General features: G+C 38.7%; 1 protein-coding gene across 4 annotated transcripts in view; it reads right to left on the reverse strand.

Moving 5' to 3' along the window:
* flt1 (fms related receptor tyrosine kinase 1) overlaps positions 1-20840 on the reverse strand; it is a 40507-nt gene that overhangs the window by 4843 nt on the left and 14824 nt on the right. For 2 of the 4 annotated variants that reach the window (XM_041968306.1, XM_041968309.1), the window contains exons 5-25: positions 20419-20584; positions 20198-20334; positions 19571-19742; positions 19211-19328; positions 18902-19071; positions 18656-18803; positions 12355-12478; positions 11868-11976; positions 9519-9821; positions 7509-7655; positions 7293-7424; positions 6212-6318; positions 5161-5296; positions 4631-4735; positions 4410-4523; positions 4160-4248; positions 3618-3729; positions 3436-3533; positions 3222-3344; positions 2933-3044; positions 2428-2527 (exon numbers count right to left, since the gene is read on the reverse strand). In XM_041968306.1, the coding sequence (XP_041824240.1) occupies positions 2428-2527; positions 2933-3044; positions 3222-3344; positions 3436-3533; positions 3618-3729; positions 4160-4248; positions 4410-4523; positions 4631-4735; positions 5161-5296; positions 6212-6318; positions 7293-7424; positions 7509-7655; positions 9519-9821; positions 11868-11976; positions 12355-12478; positions 18656-18803; positions 18902-19071; positions 19211-19328; positions 19571-19742; positions 20198-20334; positions 20419-20584 (2822 nt within the window). Of the gene's footprint in view, positions 1-2427; positions 2528-2932; positions 3045-3221; positions 3345-3435; positions 3534-3617; positions 3730-4159; positions 4249-4409; positions 4524-4630; positions 4736-5160; positions 5297-6211; positions 6319-7292; positions 7425-7508; positions 7656-9518; positions 9822-11867; positions 11977-12354; positions 12479-15189; positions 16744-18655; positions 18804-18901; positions 19072-19210; positions 19329-19570; positions 19743-20197; positions 20335-20418; positions 20585-20840 lie in introns of those variants that run through there. The other 2 variants (XM_041968307.1, XM_041968310.1) reach the window with 2 other exon arrangements.

Consider the following 20840-nt stretch of genomic DNA (forward strand, 5'->3'; position numbering starts at 1 on the left):
TGAGCAGAATATGGAGGCAAGTTAATAAAGTTCAGTACTGACTTCTTTGTGTGTAACAGTTGGTGCCAGACAGATTGGTCTAAGTATTTCAGAAACTGCTAATATAATGGAATTTTCACACAAAACCATCTCTAGGGTTCACAGAGAATGGTCCGAAAATATCCAGTGAGCAGCAGTTGTCTGGATGAAAATGCCTTGTTGATGTCAGAGGAGAATGGGCACATTGGTTTGGGATGCTAGAAAGTCAACAGTAACTGAAACAACCACTGATTACAACCAAGGTATGTAGAATATCCTCTCTGAACGCACAACACATCCAACTTTGAAGCAGATGGGCTACAGCACCAGGAGACCACATCTGGTGCCACAGCTGTCAGCTAAGGGAGGCTACAGTTCATATAGGCTCAGAAAACTGGAAAAACATTGCCTGGTCTGATAACTGCCACATTCAGAGGTAGGGTCAGAATTTGGTTCAACAACATGAAAGCATGGATCCATCCTGCCTTGTATCAACAGTCTAGGCTGGTGGTTGGGGTGTTGTGGAGGACATTTTATTGGTACACTTTGGGCTCATTAGCACCAAATGATCATGGTTTAACACTATAATGCTGTATTTATCATATTTGTTATATACAAACAGTTTCCGAAACCTTTTGCATCACTTTATGGTAAAAACTTTGTTCAAGGCCATGTTGAATATAATCTGATAATTGTCTTCTGTCCCCTGGTAGATAGCCAAAGCCAGAAAATTATACTTCAATAATTTATGTGACATATCACAAAGTAATAAATGGTAAATATGCAAAAATATTAAAAATAAATGGACAAATAAAGACTTCAGACACCCTATTTTTTCTTGGGTTGGACTTTAAAAGGTTAAATATCGCAGTTTATCTGAGTATTGTTGCTGACCATGTTAATCCCATTATGACCACAAAAAAACATTTTTTAACATAATGAGTTTACTGCTGTACTGCAGGTACCTTTAGGGTGTGATGAAACAAGCAATTCACATTATTTATGTGCATCTGACAAATCTGCAGCAGCTGTGTGATGTTATCATGTCATTACACCTTGTTGAATCTATGGTCCCAATGATTAAAGCAGTTCTGAAGGCATAATTGGGTCCAGCCCAGTACTGGCAAGGTGTACCTAAAAAGAGGCTGGTGAGTGTGTATACACTAAAAAGTCAGTGATATTACCTTAATAAGTCAAATGTAAGGCTTAATTGGAACATTGTTACTTGTGAAGAGGGGTGACTGTTCTGCAAAAATGTGTTACAAGGGTGGCAATTGTCAAAGTAGCATGAATATAAATGCCAGGATGTTGGTTTTCTCAGCAGAGCATTGTATGGTTACAAGATGAAGAGTGTTATACACTGACAGTGGTTTTAATAGTTTGGTTAATCTGTGTGCATCACATGCGTTGGTGCTGAAGCTCAAAACCAACACCTTTGAAAACGGAAAGGTGTGGTTTAGGCTCATCTCGGTGGCCGAGTCTATTTTTGAATGATGACTTATAGTCCCATCTGGTGCTCAGCTGGTTGTTCTGAGAGGATAGTGCAATCTGTCTTAAACATTATTGCTTTCACATGAAGTCATTTCACTTAAGGAACTATTTGTAGTTTTGACTACAACTCAGTCAAATGGTGCTATTAGACCAGGGGAGCCCAAGTTCGGTCCTCGAGATCCACCTTTCTGCAACTTTTAGATGCAACCCTTCTCCAACACACTTGAATGAGATGTCATCTGCATGTCATTCAGCTCTGCAGAGGCCTGGTAATGAGCCAGTCATTTGATTCAGGTGTGTTGGAGAAGGGTTGCATCTAAAAGCTGCAGGGTGGAAGATCTCGAAGACTGGACTTGGACACCCTTGTATTAGACTGTTGTTTTTGGTTTCTTCTCATTCACTCAGCTGGTTAAAATATGCAGTTTTTGCCAAAAGATGCGACTACAATATTCTCTCTCTCTGTCTGTATAAAACAGACTGTTCTTTACTGGACAGCTAGTGTAGCAGTTGTTGTCAGTGCTGGGATAGCACATTCTTGTGCAGGATTTTGCACCACTAAACCAAGCCTTCAAAAATCTGGGCAAATGTGCAGGAATATCTCCATTTGCTGAGAGCCAATGGAGGCTCCTTCTCTCTGAAACTTTGAGGCCCTGCTGATTTTTTTTACACAAGATGAGTGAAACATTTATGGAAGATAGTGAGAATTTTTTTTCCAGAGCCCCTCTAAGAAAATGACCCAACCCAGCTTTAATGAGTGTGTAGCTTAATGCTTTTCACTTAGTTAAGTGATAAACTTTGAAGGAAATCTTTATAAGTAGAATTTTGAGGGGGAATTTGAAAAATGTAAATGTTAAAAGACTCATTTCTCTCATGTTTGTGTTCAAACAACAACAACAAAAAAACAAACAAACAACGCACATCTCTGGTGTGCTGTATTCAGGTGCTCGCATCCTGGTTCCTCCTTTGAGTCTGTGGCAGAACTCCTCGTCTATGTGAAGGCCAGGGTATGGGGAAGCTCCTGTTTGACAGACACATGCACAACAATATATCATTAGCCTCATAGCATTATTGCCTGAGCCATATTTTGGCTAAATTGTGATATCTGTCTAACCCTACTATTCTAATATTGCCGATTGACTACAACCAATCTTTATAGACAATGACTTGCATCATTACCTGTAAAACCTTAAAATATGACTGAGGCAATTATGTTATGAGCTTAACAACATTAGTATGTAAACATACCCTTAACAACTTATAAAACAATTTAACTTGACATTTTCCTGGCAGTCTTTAAATTAAAAAATATATATAATAAGGTTGCTACTAATAATATAATACTAATAATAAGGTTGCAGAGCTTTGCATCCTATTATGTTTATTTTTATGTTGTCCACTACCTGTATGAGTTCACATTTCTTACCCAAAGAGAAGATCTCCCACAGCAGTATGCCGTAGGACCACACGTCACTTTGAGTGGTAAACACCTTGTCAAAGATGGACTCTGGGGACATCCACTTGAGAGGGAGACGAGCCTGTAAGCCAATCAGAGCACAGGATTACAAAAACAATACCAAAGTTTAGGGGTACTCTTTGAAAGCATTGCAATGTTGGGATTTAACATGAAAATGTCATGTCATCAAAAACAAAACAAATGGCAAAGAACGCATGCAATCCTTTTCATTTGGGTACCAGATTGCTCATGTACTCACATCTCCTTTGCGGACGTAGTCAGGGTCTTTGTAGATGTCTCTGGCCAGGCCAAAGTCACAGATCTTCACCACATTATTGTCAGCCAACAAAATGTTCCGCGCTGCCAGGTCTCTGTGAATACACTGATGCAGGCACACAGAAAACACAAATCATGATATGAAGGACACACATGTGTGCATCTATGTTCATAGCAAGTGTAGCACGGTGTCAAACCTTGCGAGAGGCCAGAAACTCCATTCCACGTGCCACCTGAAAGCTGAAAGATATGAGATCCTCCAGGAAAAGAGGGGAGTTGGAGGCTGATTTGGGATCTGGAAGAAGAATGAGAGAGACATGACAAAAAAGCAGCTTGATTATAAATGTGGGAAAATTTTACACTATGTTCAAAGTCTTACCAAGGCCGTCGTCTTTTGTATTTCTCTCAAACTCTGTTTTGGCACAACTCGGACTGTCAGAAACACTGCTGACACGACATGACCCTCCAACTGTTCCTCTGACCAGCTGATACTGGAAGAAATCAGTTATTTTTAAACTGGAGAGTAAAAGATCACAGTTTGGAAAAGAATTTGGAAAAGAATAAAAGCAGTATTATTTTTTTATCAGTTTCGGAAAATATTCTAAAACCTATTTTCTTCTGTGTCAAAAGTTTGTTGTTTGTCAACTGCTGAAGAAATTAAGGAAGTAAAATTTTCTGCTTTAGAATTGATAACCTTTATGAGCCACAAAAGGATTACAGAAGTGAGTTTTTGAGAGTATGATTTTGCAAGTGTGTACAGCTCAAAGGGGTATTTCTGCTGTTTTCTCAACCACAAGAAACTGCAGTCCATACAGTTCACGCAGGCATACATATAGTCTATCTGTACACCTCAGTGCCCTATTTGGTAAAGAAACAGGCTATCAACACACTATCTTTACGGAAGGAAGTTGAAAAACTTACCCTGTCATGCATGTATGCATTTCTCTTGCTTTTTAGGAAGGCTGAGAGGTTTCCAAAGCAACAAAACTCAACAATAATCATCAGTGGTCCTGTGCTCATAGAAAACAAATATACACAAACAAGAGTAGTACCAAGTATGAAGGCATGGATGTATAAGAAATGACAGCTCAAACATACTCATAAATTGGCATGTGCACATAATAATAAATAAAGAGGACATAAAAAACCCAAAACAAAAAAACTCGCACACCTCCTAGTTTGGTGCAGGCTCCCAGTAGGTTGACCACATTTAGATGGTTTCCAATATGGTTGAGGATTTTCAGTTCAGTCATCAGAGCTTTGTGTTCGCTGGCTGTGGCTCCCTCTGGTGGACAAAAAGTAGAAAAGTATACCAAGTGACAAAAATTGTATTTGTAATTTAATTTTCTAGCAAAATAGTAACAAAAACTAAGGAAAGTATGTAGTTTTTACCTTTGAGCATCTTCACAGCCACAGTCCTGCAGCTGGTGACCCCACCTATACCAAAAGCAGATGCTTGCATCACTTTGCCAAAGGCTCCACGGCCCAGAGGCTTTCCTGACACAGAAAGAGACCATGTGAGAGTGGGGATGACAAGGAAACAGGAGTTGTGTCAATTAATTACTATTTGTATCCATTCCAGATGTTAGAAGCTGATACTAGAAGGATTCAGACCTCATCAACTTTCCATCTAACCAAATCCCACCCTGATGATAGTGGGAGCTGATTACTTCCAGTAAACACAGTTTAAATACCACATGCTGGAGCTGATTAGCTCACCACAGACAACACAGACAGAGTCTGATTAATGGAATGAGAGTCACTCCCAATAGTAATCAGATAAGACCTATGAGAAAATTCTTGTATCAGTTATGTGATCTTAAACATCTCCCTCCCCTCTCACTGAATTCCCAAAATGTATATAGTCTCAACTCACAGAAGAACCCCACACTAAAAAGTTTTCTAAGATTAAAGAAGCATACCTAATTTAAGGTGCTCACGAGGGAACTCCCATTGGTTGGGGTCATACTGCAGTCTCTTACACTGCTCCTCGACTGGCCCCTCTCCCGTGTCCAGTATGATTGACAAATACTCCGGTTTGGTGTTAGAGTTGTTGGACTTTCAAAAAGGAAGAGAGTATTTAATAACATTTAATTTATCCTTCAAAAAAAGATCCAGGTGAGCTTAAACAAACCATTTCACATGCAGAGCATATGAAGAAATTGCTGTGAAAACTTTATTAATGTAAGTTGTGAGAAGTGGCATTTATGGAGATGATTTTTTTAGAGCCAAAAGGAACCTCAAAGTTTAAAATGTGAGCGTATGCAATCAAAAGGCACATTGCTTATGAACTTCTTTTATTAGAATAAAGAGAGGATAAATAATAGGCAAACATAGATGAATAAAAAAGCTAAACTTTGTATTATCTGAAATCAAGAAGCATGAAGAAAAAGTCCTGCTTGTGGAGATAAATATCAGAGATCAATAATAATCACAACTATGGTATTATTAGAGTTTATTTAAATACCAATGTAATTAAACTGTCTTTGTGTAATGGATTAATAAGTGTATACATTTATTTCAGTGATCTAGTAAAGTTCAGTCTATAGTCTGATTTTATTTCTTTTCATCCTCTAAACATTCAAACTTAAAATTGTTTTTCATTTTATTTATTTTTTGCTAAAAGAGGTTAATTAAAAAAAAGTAATTAATCCTTAATCCTAAAAAAAAAAAAGACAAAAACTGCTGCAAAGGTGTAAGCTGCTTATGCTACTATTAGGTCTGTAATTTGTACAGCAGTTCAAATATACAAATTTTAAACCATAAAGAAAACATGTCACACATACTTTACAACTTCCTTGGAAAAAACAAATATAAACAAATGCAAAGGTTTGAGAGGGAAAGAGGAGGCAAAAGGAAAAATATTGGTGAATTAATATCCACAGATGAATTAAAAGAAAGATAAAAAAAAGCAAATCCATACTGTATATATATTTTTTTTAAAACCATTAACATTCTATTGGGTCCCCTCACCTGTTTCAGTTTCCAAATGAAGAGTGTGAGCAAGAGCCAGAAGAGAGTGGCCACCACACAGGTACAAGTGAGAGTGGAAATTTCCAGAAACAAGGCTTCAGACTCACCTGTGCAACCAGACACAAACAGAACGACACTGATTTTAAGTTTAGTTCAGAAGAGAATAATCTTATTTAGGAGTAAAAATGAAGAGTTCTGTTATTTCAATCAGTGAATTTTAGGATAAATTGCAAAAATTTTTAATTCTCTGTGCATCATTGATAATCAAAAATCAATTTTACATTAGTTTTTCTTGTCATAACACATGGTTGAGGAGATTAAATTAGATTAAATAAATTCTTTCACATGAGTGGTTCATGTTTTGATTTTCTTTTCCAATTTAATTTTGATTATCCTGTTTTCACACCAGAATCTGTAAAACTACCATCAAACCTGGTCATTAACTCCAGTTTATTATTATCCTTTTTTATTGTATTATTATTATTTTTTATTAATAGGAGGATGAAGAAATGCCTAGCTCACTAAAATGTGGAGCCCCTTGATGATGCAGGATAGGCCTTCCCGGAGGAAATAAAAATGGGAGACAGCTTCCTTCCTGGCTGATCAGAACACAACACAACACAACACAACACAACACACACACACACACACACACACACACTGCTGCTCTTCTTTCCAAACCTGGAGTCCGCCACTACAGCTTCCAGGGAACTCCTCCTCTGCTACCTCCGGATGTGTAAGTTAGTGTGTGTGTCTGTGTGGGTGTGTTAATGGGGGAAACTGAACAAAAGGCTGAGTGCGTTTATGTTAAGATCTACTTTGATCAATGTTTACTCAGAAATTGACGTGGATCATCTTCCATTTATAGAACTGACAAAACGGATCTCTGTGTATAAATACAGCATAAAAACAATGTGATATACTGTACTACACATGTGTACATCCAGACCTCAGGTCTGTTTTGATGAACAGGGAACAATGCACAGTCGGACATGGCCATATATGCAGGTGCACCATCTTCAGCTTTAAAGAAACAGCCAATGAAAAGACAACATGCTTCTGGAAAACATACTGTACTCACCATTGACCCATATATAGGCTGAGCTTTCTGCAGATCCCCTCTCATTGGTTGCCTGACACGTATACAGACCCTGGTCCTCCACTGTGATTCTGTCAATATGGAGGGACCCATCTTCTGGTGATATGATGATACCTTAAAATGTTGTGAATAACTTGTAAAAACCAGTGAGTGATCATGTTTAGATTTTTCTTTCGTTTTTTTTTTTTTTTTTTCTACCTGATCCCTGCAGCAGTGCATGTTCATCTTTGTACCATGTGATGATTGGGGGTGGGATGCCTTGAGATGGACAGCTCAGGGTCACAGAGCTACTAACATTAACAGTGCAGTCTGTCAAATTACTAAGCAACACAGGAGGCTCCAGAACTGAAAGAACACACATATATACACAGTATAATTCACAAGTCCACATAATTTTTTTTCCACCTCATCCATGATCTGGTTCTGACACTCGTAAGCCAACTGTAGGAGCTTTAGGAGGTCAAGCGAGTGGACGTAGCTAAGTGCTTTTGAGAAATCAGCTTCACTACTTGCTTGGTTTCTACCTAATACACCTCAGAAATCAGTTATTTTTCAACCTCATAAACAGTAGACAATAACGTTATGCAATTCAGCTGTCAGTGCTTTAAATGGCGCTGTGTATAATCTGCATATAGAACTTCTGCTTAGCAATGTATTTCAGGTAATTTGTCCAATGGAAATTCAACATAATTTCTGTTCTCCACAAATGTCTGATGGATGTGGGCATGGCTTTGGCACTCCTGATCTCCATCTCTTCTTTAACTGACTGTATGCATCTATCCAGTCTAACTCTCAGGGGTCACCAGATTGTTCCATCTACTTTATCTAGTACTGTGGCAGTAAAAGCTATATAGTAAGTTCACTATATGGACTGGATGATTTAAAGCAATTTCTGCCTCCTTGTTTCCCAGGAAAACTGCCAACCTACCTCCAAACTTGGATTTGTTACCTCACTTTGTTCACTGTCTTTTTAAGCAATGATATACTCTTACGCCATTTATTACCTCTCAGAATGTCTGGGACTGAAAACTGGAGTAACAATGTATTTTGTCATCATGAGGACAGCTTTAGACCCTTCAGTAAACACAATAACATGCATGCACACTACAATACACATACTTGACCGGATGACTTCATGCTCCCTAAATGTTATAACCCCATGGCTGAAGTTTTCTTTGCCTTTCCTCTATCTATAACCCAATGACTATTTTTCTCCTTTTGGTCACCCTGTCTCTCGAGTAATTCCCTTGTGGGGATCCTAAGGGAGGAAGTTGATGTGTTACGTCCTGATTGTATTGAGAACAGCAGTAAAAGACACGAAAAAAGTCACTTAACCATGGCGACTGATTGTTGTTTCTCCTATCTTCCCCCTAAACAACAATTGATGATTGTCCGTGGGGGCCGGGGCCTGACAGTGTCTGATTGGCTGATTGTTCCTTCAGCCCTGTGCAGGGGCCTGTAAATGTGGCATTGTGGGAAGTACCATTGTGTGTTCTTCCTCTAGACAAGAGCTCATTCCCACGTGAAAGAGGTGCTAAGCTGGAGAGCAAAGCTGCAGTAGGGTGGGGCCCCAGGAAACTGAGGGGGACCCGATTCCCAAGCAGCAAGACCTCTGTGCAAGAGTGTGGGTGTTTGTTTGCATGTGCAACGCAAGTGCATAGCAAGATGAAGACGCTGTGAGTTTACACAGAGGAAATCATAAATATAACTGAAAATGTCCTAAAAATGCTGCATAACTATTACAAATCTCCAATTAAAGTACAGAGAACATACATTAATGTTCAATTTTATTGAATATTAATTTTCATTTTTAAACTTTAAAAACCAGAATTGGTTTTGAATAAAAATAAATATTGTAGAAGGCCAGATTTAAAAATATTGTTTGTCAGTTTGTTCATCTAAGTTTTACAAAAGCAGATATAAATTTAAATTGATAAAATTTGGAAAAACAGTTAATACAAAAGAAAGAAAGAAAAAGAAAAGAAAAGTGGTGTGAGTAGTGGAAATAGTAAAAAAAAAAAAAAAAAAAAAAAGGCACACTCCATTGTGTGGGTCCTTTAATCTAAGAAGGAACTTTCTGCAGATCAGTATTAATAAAACATCAATAGAAAAAAATACATATAAACTTTGCCATAATCCCAGTTACTTTAACCTTTCAGATGTTAACAATAGAAAACAATACAAAAGCATAAAGCCTAGATAACTTACTTGTGACCACCACCTGTGTGTCCAGGTGTGTTTCCTGCCCGGTGATGAGGTGGCGTGTGAAGCATCTATAGGTGCCAGAGTCTCTGGCCGTTAGGTTGCTTAGAAGCAGGACCAGAGAGTTGGAGAACTCCCCTGATATTGGCTGATGAATATTCAGGGCATGGTGATGGGATTCCCCTGTATCATTTACTTGTTGCCATGACAGTGCCGTGTACAAGTACTTATTGGCTGAGCAGGTGAGATGGAGGTCTCCACCTTCTCTGGCTTCGTCCAGTTGGTTCACACTGAAGCCTTCTGGGACATCTGAAGGAAATGTAGCAGAAGAAAAGATAGATTAACTGGAAAGAAGGAGTATAGAGGAAGAGGGAACAGTATACAACACTTCACAAGACTCCCATGTGAGATGAATAAGCCCACTCAGTTTTCTAACTGGAACCTGAAACCAGAAGAGCCGATTCCACTAATCCTCCATTTTCCTAACCTTTGATGACAATGTTGAATGGCTATTGTGGGCTAAAGCAGCTATAGTGGAATACAGTGAAAAGGCTTTTTATTTACTTTAGCCATTTGAAACTTCCCGTGGAAACGGCTTGAGAGTTTCCTGATGGTAGATAGTGTTTATCTTTCCCGAACACCCCAAGGCCTCCCGAAATAAAGTGGACCTGCCAGTCCAAGGAAGTATGCTGCACAGGGAAGTGGAATGATAAGATCTCTAGGTTCCTGTTTCGCTCTTGCTCACACACCAACAACTCGACACAGTCCATCACACAGACACATACACACTCCAGTCTGTACGCAAAACAGAAAGACCGAAAAAGTTTAACCTGTATAGCTTGTGACCCAAATCAAGCTTGACATCACTCACAAAATACCTGACCTAATGATGCATGCACACTTCTTGGCTCTGAAAAGTATTTTATCCTGTACTGCTTCTTAAGTTTCTAGACACAAAGTTTTTTTCTGATAATTTTAGTAACACTAAACTCAGTTCACTCACTTCAAATTACTGTGCCATGCTGTGCACAGAGATTTCCGCTGCTTATTAAAATCGTTACCTGAAACCAAACGCACTTACTTTAATCATACCAATTTTAAAAAGTCAGACAAAAGTTGAATTTCCTCCAAATTTGACCTCACACAGCAAAAATATTATCACACAGAGCTATAATTAGAATTCTATATAAGAAATTCAACTCTGTGTTTTAAAGTTGTTTTTCTCAATACTGTAGAGACCATTTCATAGTTTGCTTGCATGTCTTTGCCCCTCAGTGACAATATAAGTTCAAACCCACTTAAAAAAATGCAGAACTGGGCCCTCATTAAATTATAGAATCATTTTTTAAAATGTAGAAAAAATTTAATATTTGAGTTACATAAAAGCTTTTTATTTGTTTTCTTCCTAATTGTCCTTGAAATAGTGGCCAAGAACCCCCCACCCTAACAAAAAAAATGGTTTGGCCACTGATCAAAATTTGATGTCATTTGAAGTTCAGCATGAGCAAGGTAAGAAACAGTGCAGCCAACATTTACCTGACTGTCCAGCTTTAAAGTTAACATCTATAAAAGCCTGACACAACATGTTATCTTTGATAGAAACGGTTTGGTTTTGTAGTTCTGTCAGAGAGGATGTGATAGAAAGGCGAGAGATCCAGCAGCAGTCAGGTAACAGCCATAGTGATGAGGGAGGGGCCAGCTGACAGAGCCAGGCTACCGATGACAGAGAGAGAGACAGACAGAGAAAGAGAGAGAGAGAGAGAGAGAGAGAGAGAGAGAGAGAGAGAGAAAGAATAATATTGTAGCAGGAGGGGCTTGCTGTCCTCTCAGAGTCTGAGCCAGATGGATCAGAGACATCTTTTCATGTAAGTTTAATAGCTTGAACACATGCAAGCTATGAAATGATAATTTAGGTGATATTGCACATTAAAAAAAGGAAAGCCTATGAGTTCAACCTTGTTCTTAACTAGAAAAAAAAGTCAAGTTAAGTTGTATGTATGCTCAGGGGTGTAAAAGCTGAATGCAAAAACCTCTCCATATATTTACAAATCATCTTCCACCACAGCATGACAGAAGGTGTTTAATATCTGAGTAAATACAGTCAGAAATGAAGTGTTTGCATTCAGGGAATATACTGTATGGTCTTCACAGTAAGTTTTGATCCAACAGTTACAGATGAAAAAAAAGATGTTCATGTTCTTGGTGAGTAAAGTATGAATAAAAATTTGAATTTTGATTCTGAGGACTGAAAGGAAGAAGCATGAGGGATGGTAATAGAACTTTAAATAGATTTTTCACAGTCATTTACTGTAGAAAATAAATTTCAACAACAAAATTCTTCTTGTCTGGTATCACCTGTGATGTAGAAGGGGAAGTCTAGTTGGTCTGTGCCTGCAGAGTTGGAAGCGATGCAGCGATACACCCCAGACACAAAGGCCTCTGCAACAGTCAGGACCCCTACTGCCTGTGGAAAGCACAAACATCCTCATGAAGGGGGGAAAAATGACACCCCCATTTGAAGGCTCAGGCTTGTTATTTTTACCACTGATGGCAAGAATCATATTTCCCATGGAAAGTGTACTGTAAGTGTATGAAAGATATGATAAAAAAGAATCAGTGTAATAAAATATAAGTAAGCCTGCAATATTTTCTAAGGTATTAACATTTAGATAATGAAATTATAAAGTTATGATTTCTTGGTGTTCTTACTATGAATTGTAAAAAGGATCCAGTCAACTCAATATTGCAATTGAATTAAAATACTGTTTAATAACTACAATTAAAATAGTTTAAAAGACCAGAAGCACTTCTGTTTATCACTGTCTTTTGGTACTTAATATACCTTCTTCTTCCCTTGAAGCACTTCCTGTCTAGTAGTGACACTCAGGATGTGGTTGTATTTAGATGTAGCAGGGAGACTCTTCGCCACAGGACTCCACAGCAAGGAGGACGTTGGACACACACACCTTGAAGAAGGAGTAGGAGGAAGAGAGGGACAGGGACTCAGCTGTGTTGACACAAGATTTTATATGATACTTCCAGGTGTGTGAGCATGTTTTTCTCAGCTGTGCTCAGCGGGAGGAAGACCAGAACACCAGGAAATGCCTTGATCGTCACAGCTTGAAGAGATTCATCATCACCAAACCATTTTTTTTTATCAATAACTTCATGTCCTCATTCCCTGTTCTACAAGCTGACAATAGCATAGCTTTGGGATGCGAGCTAATGCTGGCTTGTTTAACTGTGAAGGATGCAGAGGTGGTATTGTCATCCTGTCAATTAGCTTCCTTCCATTCTTCAGAAATCATCCCACATTTCCAGGACAGCAGTTCCTGTACCTCAATGACTCTCACAAGTCTAAATCCATAGATTACACACCAGCAGTGCTGTGGGAACTGGAGCTTATACAAAAGGGTTTATGGCCATTTTCTGCTCATCTCTATACACACAAGAATGGGTTTATCATAGGTTCATAGCTGAGGGGAAGTTTTGTTATTATTGTTATTTTTTATAATGCTTAAAGGTATCAAACATGATGTTTTTAAGTAAAATGTTTATAACTAAATCAGACATGATTGGAAAAGTAATGTTTTTAATATTCTCAGAATTTAAATACTTATATTAAAAAGATTATCCACTATCAATCATAAGATGCAGAAGATGAAAAAAACAAATCAATTTTTGTACCAAATTATTACTTTTTTTTGTTAACTATAAACCAAACTGCTTTGAAAAAATCAAGATGCCTCAAAATTCATTGCATGATATTTTTCTATCATTTAATGTTGACCTTAGGTTTGGTATTATTTCAAATTACACTTGATTGCATTTATATCCAATAAACAATAATAAAACCAAAGCATTTTTTGGAATTTTCAAAAAAATACTAGGATCTCTAAAAAGAAAAGGTTCCACTGATTTAATTTGAAAGGGTACTGACCATGTTTATGGGCATTGGATGAGGTTGAATTTGCCTATAATAAGCTGGTAATTATTATTCTTGTTAAAGATTAGTGTTTAATTATGAAAAACTAAAAACTGCATAAAATAAAGGGGGCATGTTTATTATGGCATATGAAAATGTATTGAAATAAACTATTGCAAAAAATATAACCACTAAAGTAATGAGAACTGACATTAGCCAGTTAAAAGATATATTTTGTACCTTTTGGTGGGAATCTTTTGTCACAAGTATTCAGTATGAAACTTATAAAAACAGACATTAAATAAATTAAACCAGCAAACCTTTAGTGTTAATTTATGAGGCAAATTGTGAAATAAGTCGTGACACCGGCACTATTATACTATGCATCATGATCAAATCATTACAAAATCTTCTTTAACCAGAGCGGTATAATTTTATGTTCAGTTTGAGATTACCAAACTGTACTTTTTGGCATGTATTAGCAAATAGAGCTTATAGGCTTATTCTTTATTCTATTTTCACAAATAGAATAATGATTTTACAAATCAAAAACTGTGTTTTAATGAATCTAAATGCTGTGTAGGACATTCCAGTCCAGATTTGAAGCATCTGTGTATTGTAGTTTTTGATCAGGAGCTGGTCTAATGTGGTCAATCATCCTTTACACATATTGTCAATCGGAAGCTGTGAATCGGAAACTAACTTTAGTGTTGTTGTGAAAGGTTGGTCTGCAAGTACTATGGTCTCACGTTATTTTAGATATAAAAAAATATAAATCTGATTATTAGGTTTATGAAAAGACTTGTGGTGATTGTGAAGATTATTATGTCTTATTGCATCCAGTTGGAGAAATTTTAAAGTAAATGTCCATCAGTTACAATGAATGAAGATCTGTGGACCCAGAATAAAAAAATCCAACTAACACCTGCAGCAGCACCATGTCTAAAATGCTGCCTTATCTGTTTAGCTCTAAAGCTGAGAAATCATTATTTATTATTTTTTTTGTGACTGCACTAAGGCAAGGAAATAAGTAAATAGTTGTGGAGAGATCTTATAAACAAAAGAAAGTTCCTTCATTATTTAGACATCCTCACTGTAAACTATAATTTCCACTTTGTTCATTGATACTCTGCCTGTTTAGGGATATGTCACTGCCCCTCTGTCTCTGTCTGTATCCTTGTTGTCATCAATTTCTGTCTGTCCTGAGCTCCTCCCTGAGTTTGCCTCCTTTCTTTCTCCCTGATTGCTCTTCCTCTTGACATTGAGATAGTGTGTGAGACTGCACCAACGAACCCACCCTGTGCATGACACTATGGGCTTGACACACACATTTGAAACAAAATACACACATGTACGCACCCATCCCCACTACACCACTCAGGCACACATTACACCAGCTAACACTCCCACGCTTCACAGGAAAAACGTTAACGCTCAAAGATGCCCTTACACTCACAAATAAAGTTAGTTGGATGGAAGTGAGTAAATAAAGGTGGTTAGATGAAGAATAATGAACACAAACATACAGACACAACTTATCCACATTCATACAATATGTGCCTGCCAACAGGGTGAGCATATTTTCAGCAGCTGCCTGAAAATATGAATGGACTGTTCCAATTTATGTATCAGTAAGAATCATCTCCTTCCTTTTCTTCCTGTCCTATTATGCTGCCTGAAATACATTTTTATTGAGGCCCCTGCCTGCACCTTACACAGCCCCAAAATAACCACAAATTGTATTAACCAATACACAAATATAAGCAAAGTTTAATGCAACAACACAAACAAATGATATAACACTTCAATATGTCTTAACAGGATCATACAGAGGTTGGCAAATATTGTCATTTTTCATATGTAAGTTAGTTGTATAAAATTATTAAATATTAGATTCATATATTACTCATAGAACATCTGTATACATGTATACACTGAATCACATTGGCAGACACCCGTAAAATGGGACACACAAACATATTCCTGCACAAGCACACACACACAGGCACACTTGGTTTATTCACATACCCAGAAATGGACATCACTTAAAGACTTATGGCACTCATTCTCTTAAAATGGCTTGTAGTAGCACACATACATTTAAGTTTTAATTAACTTCCAATATAAAAGACAGCAGGGCTGTTATATGATGCCATTTGACACAAAAAAAGACATTTTGTCATGGGATGGCAGTAGATGACACAGGATAGTCTCTGGTCTGTGCGGACTTCCTACATGGTAGGCTTCTGCTGACCGTTAAGTCTTTTGTAGAGAACTGTAGGCATCCCATAGTGGCCAACACAAAGCTCGTCCTCTCTCCTGTTTCGCCCATCCAAAGTAAGAACGTTTAACCTTCAACTCACAGCTTTTGTAGGTGTCAGAATCAGATCAGGGCTTGGGACAGGCACAGTTCATGCACCCATTATAGTACCACTTTAGGACACAAAAAAGCAAAGCAGCTCCAGAAATGTGGCTGATGTTTGGATGGAATTGCACTTATTCTGGCTTATAATGTCTGTGAAATGTTACAAGCATAAACTACAGGGCAGCCTGGTTTGTGTGTGTGTGTGTGTGTGTGTGTGTGTGTGTGGGGAGTGAGGCTTGTCTTCAGCAAATCAAGGAAATAAATAAATAATCAGTAAAGCAGGTGTCCATATATCCTTAGTGTTGTGACTTATTTAACTCCTGGTTTTCTGTGTCTCCAGGTCATCACTGCTCAGCAGTGTTCAAAGTCTCTTTCCTCACTTTCTAGTTCCAGCAGGCACAGGATCGTCACTTAAAATTGCTGCTAATGTCACTGTGGGTTCTGGCTGTTATGGAGAGGCACTGATGAGTGTGTGGAGGAGGAGGAGGTGAGCTCCAGGGTGGAAGGCGATGGAGAGTCGCTACTCTGTAGAGGTGGAGGGTGCTAGGTTGGGGAGGAGGGCAGAGCATGGTGAGGGAAGGGGTTGGAAAGGTATGTGTGGGGTGCAGCAGAGCTGGGGTGGGGAGGGGTTGTGGGGGTGCTCTCAAGAATAGATCAAGCTCTTCAGGAAGCGGACTGTGCCACGTTTGAAGACGAAGGGACAATCATGCTGCTGGGAAGCGTCTCGCGTCGGAGAGGAAGCCAAACAACGAGAGGAAAAGCACTCTGATTTTTGCACAGGAAGCCCTGTGCGCCTCCTGCCCAGGCCAGATAAGAGCGTTGTGGTTCCCAGGGCCAGACTCAAGAGTGCACCCAGGACTGTGGCGAGAGGCCCCCCATCAGTCTGGCCCACTGTCCCTGGGCCTCCTCCAGCACGGCGTCAGGCTCGTGGTGCAGCAGGGCTGCAAAGAACAAGGGCCTAGTGAGGAACTACTGGTCTAAAGAAATACACTTAGTACAGACATTGAAGCAGAACCAGAACAGAGCTTTACAAAGGACCACAAGTCATCCAGCTAAGAGGCCAAATGAAATCTGCAGGGGCATTACAATTATACAGTTACAGTTACTGTTACTGTAACTTTATGCAGTTATACAGTTACAGTTTCAATTTAGCTTTCACTGCCTTCAGACATTTATGCCTTTTATAATCAACTGTACTTATAAATTTCAATTTGACTTGACAATTAAAGCCAATAGTTATCAATTAAAAATTTAAAAATAAAGCATTTATATCCCAGCATGATCCTAGAGTAGCATGGCTTTCACAGCCTTTTATATGTGCAGATTGCATCTAACATCTTAACATGAAACAAGATAAAGATGCACACATACATACAATACATAGAACAGGAAAAACACGTAGTCTTTTACTTTAAAATCTAATTCTGTTATTTAAATGACTTCTAATAGATTTTCAAATTAAAAAGATTACATCATTTGAGCCAGCCAGATTTAGTCTAACAGGGAAGAGTATCTACTTAAGCAGTGGCAGGTTTAAAAAGATGATCATGTTCATTATGTAAATTACTTTTAGAAATTTGGCAGAAATGAATATAAGAAGCTGCATGGCATGGCGCCACTTGAGAGTGCTAGGGTTACAGGTCAAGTACGCTGATGATGTCAGCGTGCCTCAGAGGGGGAATTGAGTATGGGCGGCTGCTGAAGTGCTCTCAGGTAATACTTAACCTTTCTGACTTTGTCGTAAGGAACACAATAAGTGTCTGACCTCCAAGAAAAGCTCAATCAGTGTTTCTGCCAAGCGTCTGCTTTAGCACGCGTGTGTATTTGACTTGACTCAGTGACTGTCCCTCTGCATCATTGGGCTGGGCTATTTCTCATGAGAACTCTGTATATAGAGTGTGTGTCAGATATAAGAAAAAGCATCACAGGATGCACTGTGCAATCACAATAATAAACAGGCCTCTCACCCTGTGTCCTGGGCAGGAAATTCATTAAATCATAGCGTTTGATTTAGAAACCAACAAATCGTGACTGAGAGCACAGAACTGGCTTCTATTGAAGTGTGTCCTTTCAAGTCTGAAAGTCTGAAATACACCATGTACTGTGTCTGTGAATGTATAACGCACACACACACTTACAGTCACACATACACACACTATATTTATATGCACTTACATAAACATATGGAAAAGGTTGTATGGAGAGTAAGAGAAGAAAAATATGTGAAAAAAAAGCTGCATGAGCAAACAAACATACAAACACGAGCATGGTAAGGCACACACAAAGGCATGGGTACATGCACACCAATACACACACACAAACAATTTCACACATTCCCACACATGAAAGGCCCCAAAAGGCATCTGTTCTGGTTACAAGAAGGAAACGCTGTCTGAACACACACTGAAATAGACAAAACATGTCTTGTTTTTCAGAATCACACGGACACCCTAATGATTGCCTTACAGCAAACATTATAATTCATGCGGTATGTGTGTAGCATCGTAGCATTAATTACTTTTAGTAGTAAATATAATCTGATAAAATTATAATACACTTTATGTTGCTACAGTAAATCTATTGTGTTGCATCATGAAAAAATAATAAACAGCTGCTTCTAACAAAACATAATACAAATTAATATTACAATACTGAAACTTTTGTCCTTTGTAATTTAGGACAAGATGAAAGCACTTATATAGTAAAATAAAATCTTTGTACTATACTGCTTCACGTCTTCTAAATGCATTGTAGCTGAGTTTGTGATACTGGCAAAACACTGAAGTGTTATCCACTGAATCAATAAAATATTGTATTGTGATCAAACTTGTAGTTTACACCCCTATTACTTACAGGCCTTTGGAGGGGCAGGGGTGCCAGAGCCACTGGATATGTGGAGGAGGGACTCCATGCGACGTGCAAGGCAGTACTTTTCTGCTCCCCCGTGGTACAGAGCCGGGATCTTGCAACGCCACTGCTTTCTCTCCTATCTGAGGACTCACTACAAGATGAGAAGGAAACATGTAGTGGAGCAGTGTTTTAATAGCTGGGGGAAGGAGAGACAATCAGAGTTGAGCATGTTTATTTATTATGTCTCACCATTGACCACAAGTGTGAGTGTGAGATTCTGGTAGAGCCCATGTTCCTTAATTTGTACAAGGATAGTGTACTTCCCCGCATCCTCCTCTGCAACATCCCGAATGACCAGGGAAGTCCCATCCATGTGGTATCTGGAGCACTGCTCTGCTGCCACTATGCCATCCTTCAACCTGTAATGGAAAAGGACCTCTGAGCAAAATCATTTCAATATTTCTTCAAGAGTTAGAGTTGGCAAAAGGGAAGCAGGTTTAGGTAAAAAAAAAAAATTGACCTGAGACAACAATCATGAAGAAACTCTTGATCCCTTACCAGATAACTTCTGGGGCAGGGAACGCTCGTAGTTTGGGGGAAATTCTGTAAGATTTCTGTCCGGTTTGCGCCACCATCACAGATCCATTTCTGGGCTTCAGGCGGATAAATGGACGATCTGAAATTAAGGAAACACATGTGCATATTTTTGTTTGTTTTTAGAAAATGGATGCAAAATCTTGATAGTTGTTAAATCTACTGACAATGGAGTGATTCAGAGTTAGTGATAGGGAAAGAGTGCTATTGAAACAGAAAGAAAACGTCATAATGAAACTCAGTGAAAATGTAGATCAGTAACCAGATCATGTAAATGTGCTTGAATCATCTAAATCGTGGGGAATTTTAGTGGAAGAGACTCACCATAGATAATGACAGTGACTCTTTGCTGTTTGCTTTGTTCACCGCTGGTGACACGGCATGTGTAGAGGCCTCTGTCTGAACGCTGGAGCTTTGGGATGACCAGTATGCTGTAGAACAGCATGTGCATTGGGTGTCTCAGAAGCCTTTTTGAAGTGGAGCTACGGTTATTACCCTAATGGATAAGAGACAGAGCAGAACCACAAGATTAACACAGAGGGCTTGCCTGTGTGTCTCACATAGTAGTAGCAGTGTCTTGTTAATATCTTTACAAATGCTTTTTTAAATTTTCAATTTGACTTCCGTGAATGGGATTCAACTTCCTGTTAGTGAAGGAGACATGTTTTTATAAATTTTCTGCCATTTCTGGTTTAGCATACTCAAACAGTTCCATCAATTTAAGTAAATATCCATGTCTTAAGATCTAATGGCCGTCCATGTGATTCAAACACAAGAGAAACGCCAGCCTGCCAGAGCCATCACTTTTCCGATCACACAGAGCGAAGAGGCTCACTGTTTCTCACAAACAGAAGAATCTAACAGAAGAATACACTTCAGCTCAGTCTCCATCAAAGGTCATTTGTCATCTAAGCCTGTGCCTCTCTGAGGCTCACTGAAAGGAAGTCTGACCTTTCCAGGATACTCCCAGGTGATGTCGACTCTGGTGTTCAGCTCTGCAGTTGCAGTGCAGTTCAGGACCAGTCTCTTCCCCTTCAGGGCTTGCACAGTTCCGCTGCTGTTCAGATACACCTCTGTGATGTTACTCACTGGGAAAAGTGAAGACATTTTTATATAAACCCCTGGGGTATTAATACATGTTTAACCGTGATTTTACACTGCAACATACTGACCTGGTCTGTGCACAAAGTATTCACGTGAACCATATTTGACCCCTTGGATGACAGTCTGGCAGTGGAAAAGGCCAATATTAAAGAAGGTGGTGGTTCGGATAGTGAATCCTTGCTTACTGTTCCAAATAATATTCCTCTGGTCTGGTGTCAGGCTTAGATTGGGAAACTGTGGGGGAGGAAAGGAGAAGACAGCACTCGTCATTTATTTCTCTGAATCACAATGCTGAGTGCAGAGGCAATGACACAATTAAACCTAATTGGTTGTTGCATTGTAAAAAGACTGTATTTTATCCCTAACTTAATTATCTTTATCTATCTCAAACACAGTATTTTTCATCCTTAACCTTAATCAAGTGATGTTATTAACTAAACCTAGCCAGGGAGGGACTAAGGAGTCGTAGTAAAGTGTTGTGTTTTAAGTG

The sequence above is a fragment of the Melanotaenia boesemani genome, chromosome 18 (assembly GCF_017639745.1).
Source record: "Melanotaenia boesemani isolate fMelBoe1 chromosome 18, fMelBoe1.pri, whole genome shotgun sequence".
In the NCBI taxonomy this organism is placed as follows: domain Eukaryota; kingdom Metazoa; phylum Chordata; class Actinopteri; order Atheriniformes; family Melanotaeniidae; genus Melanotaenia; species Melanotaenia boesemani.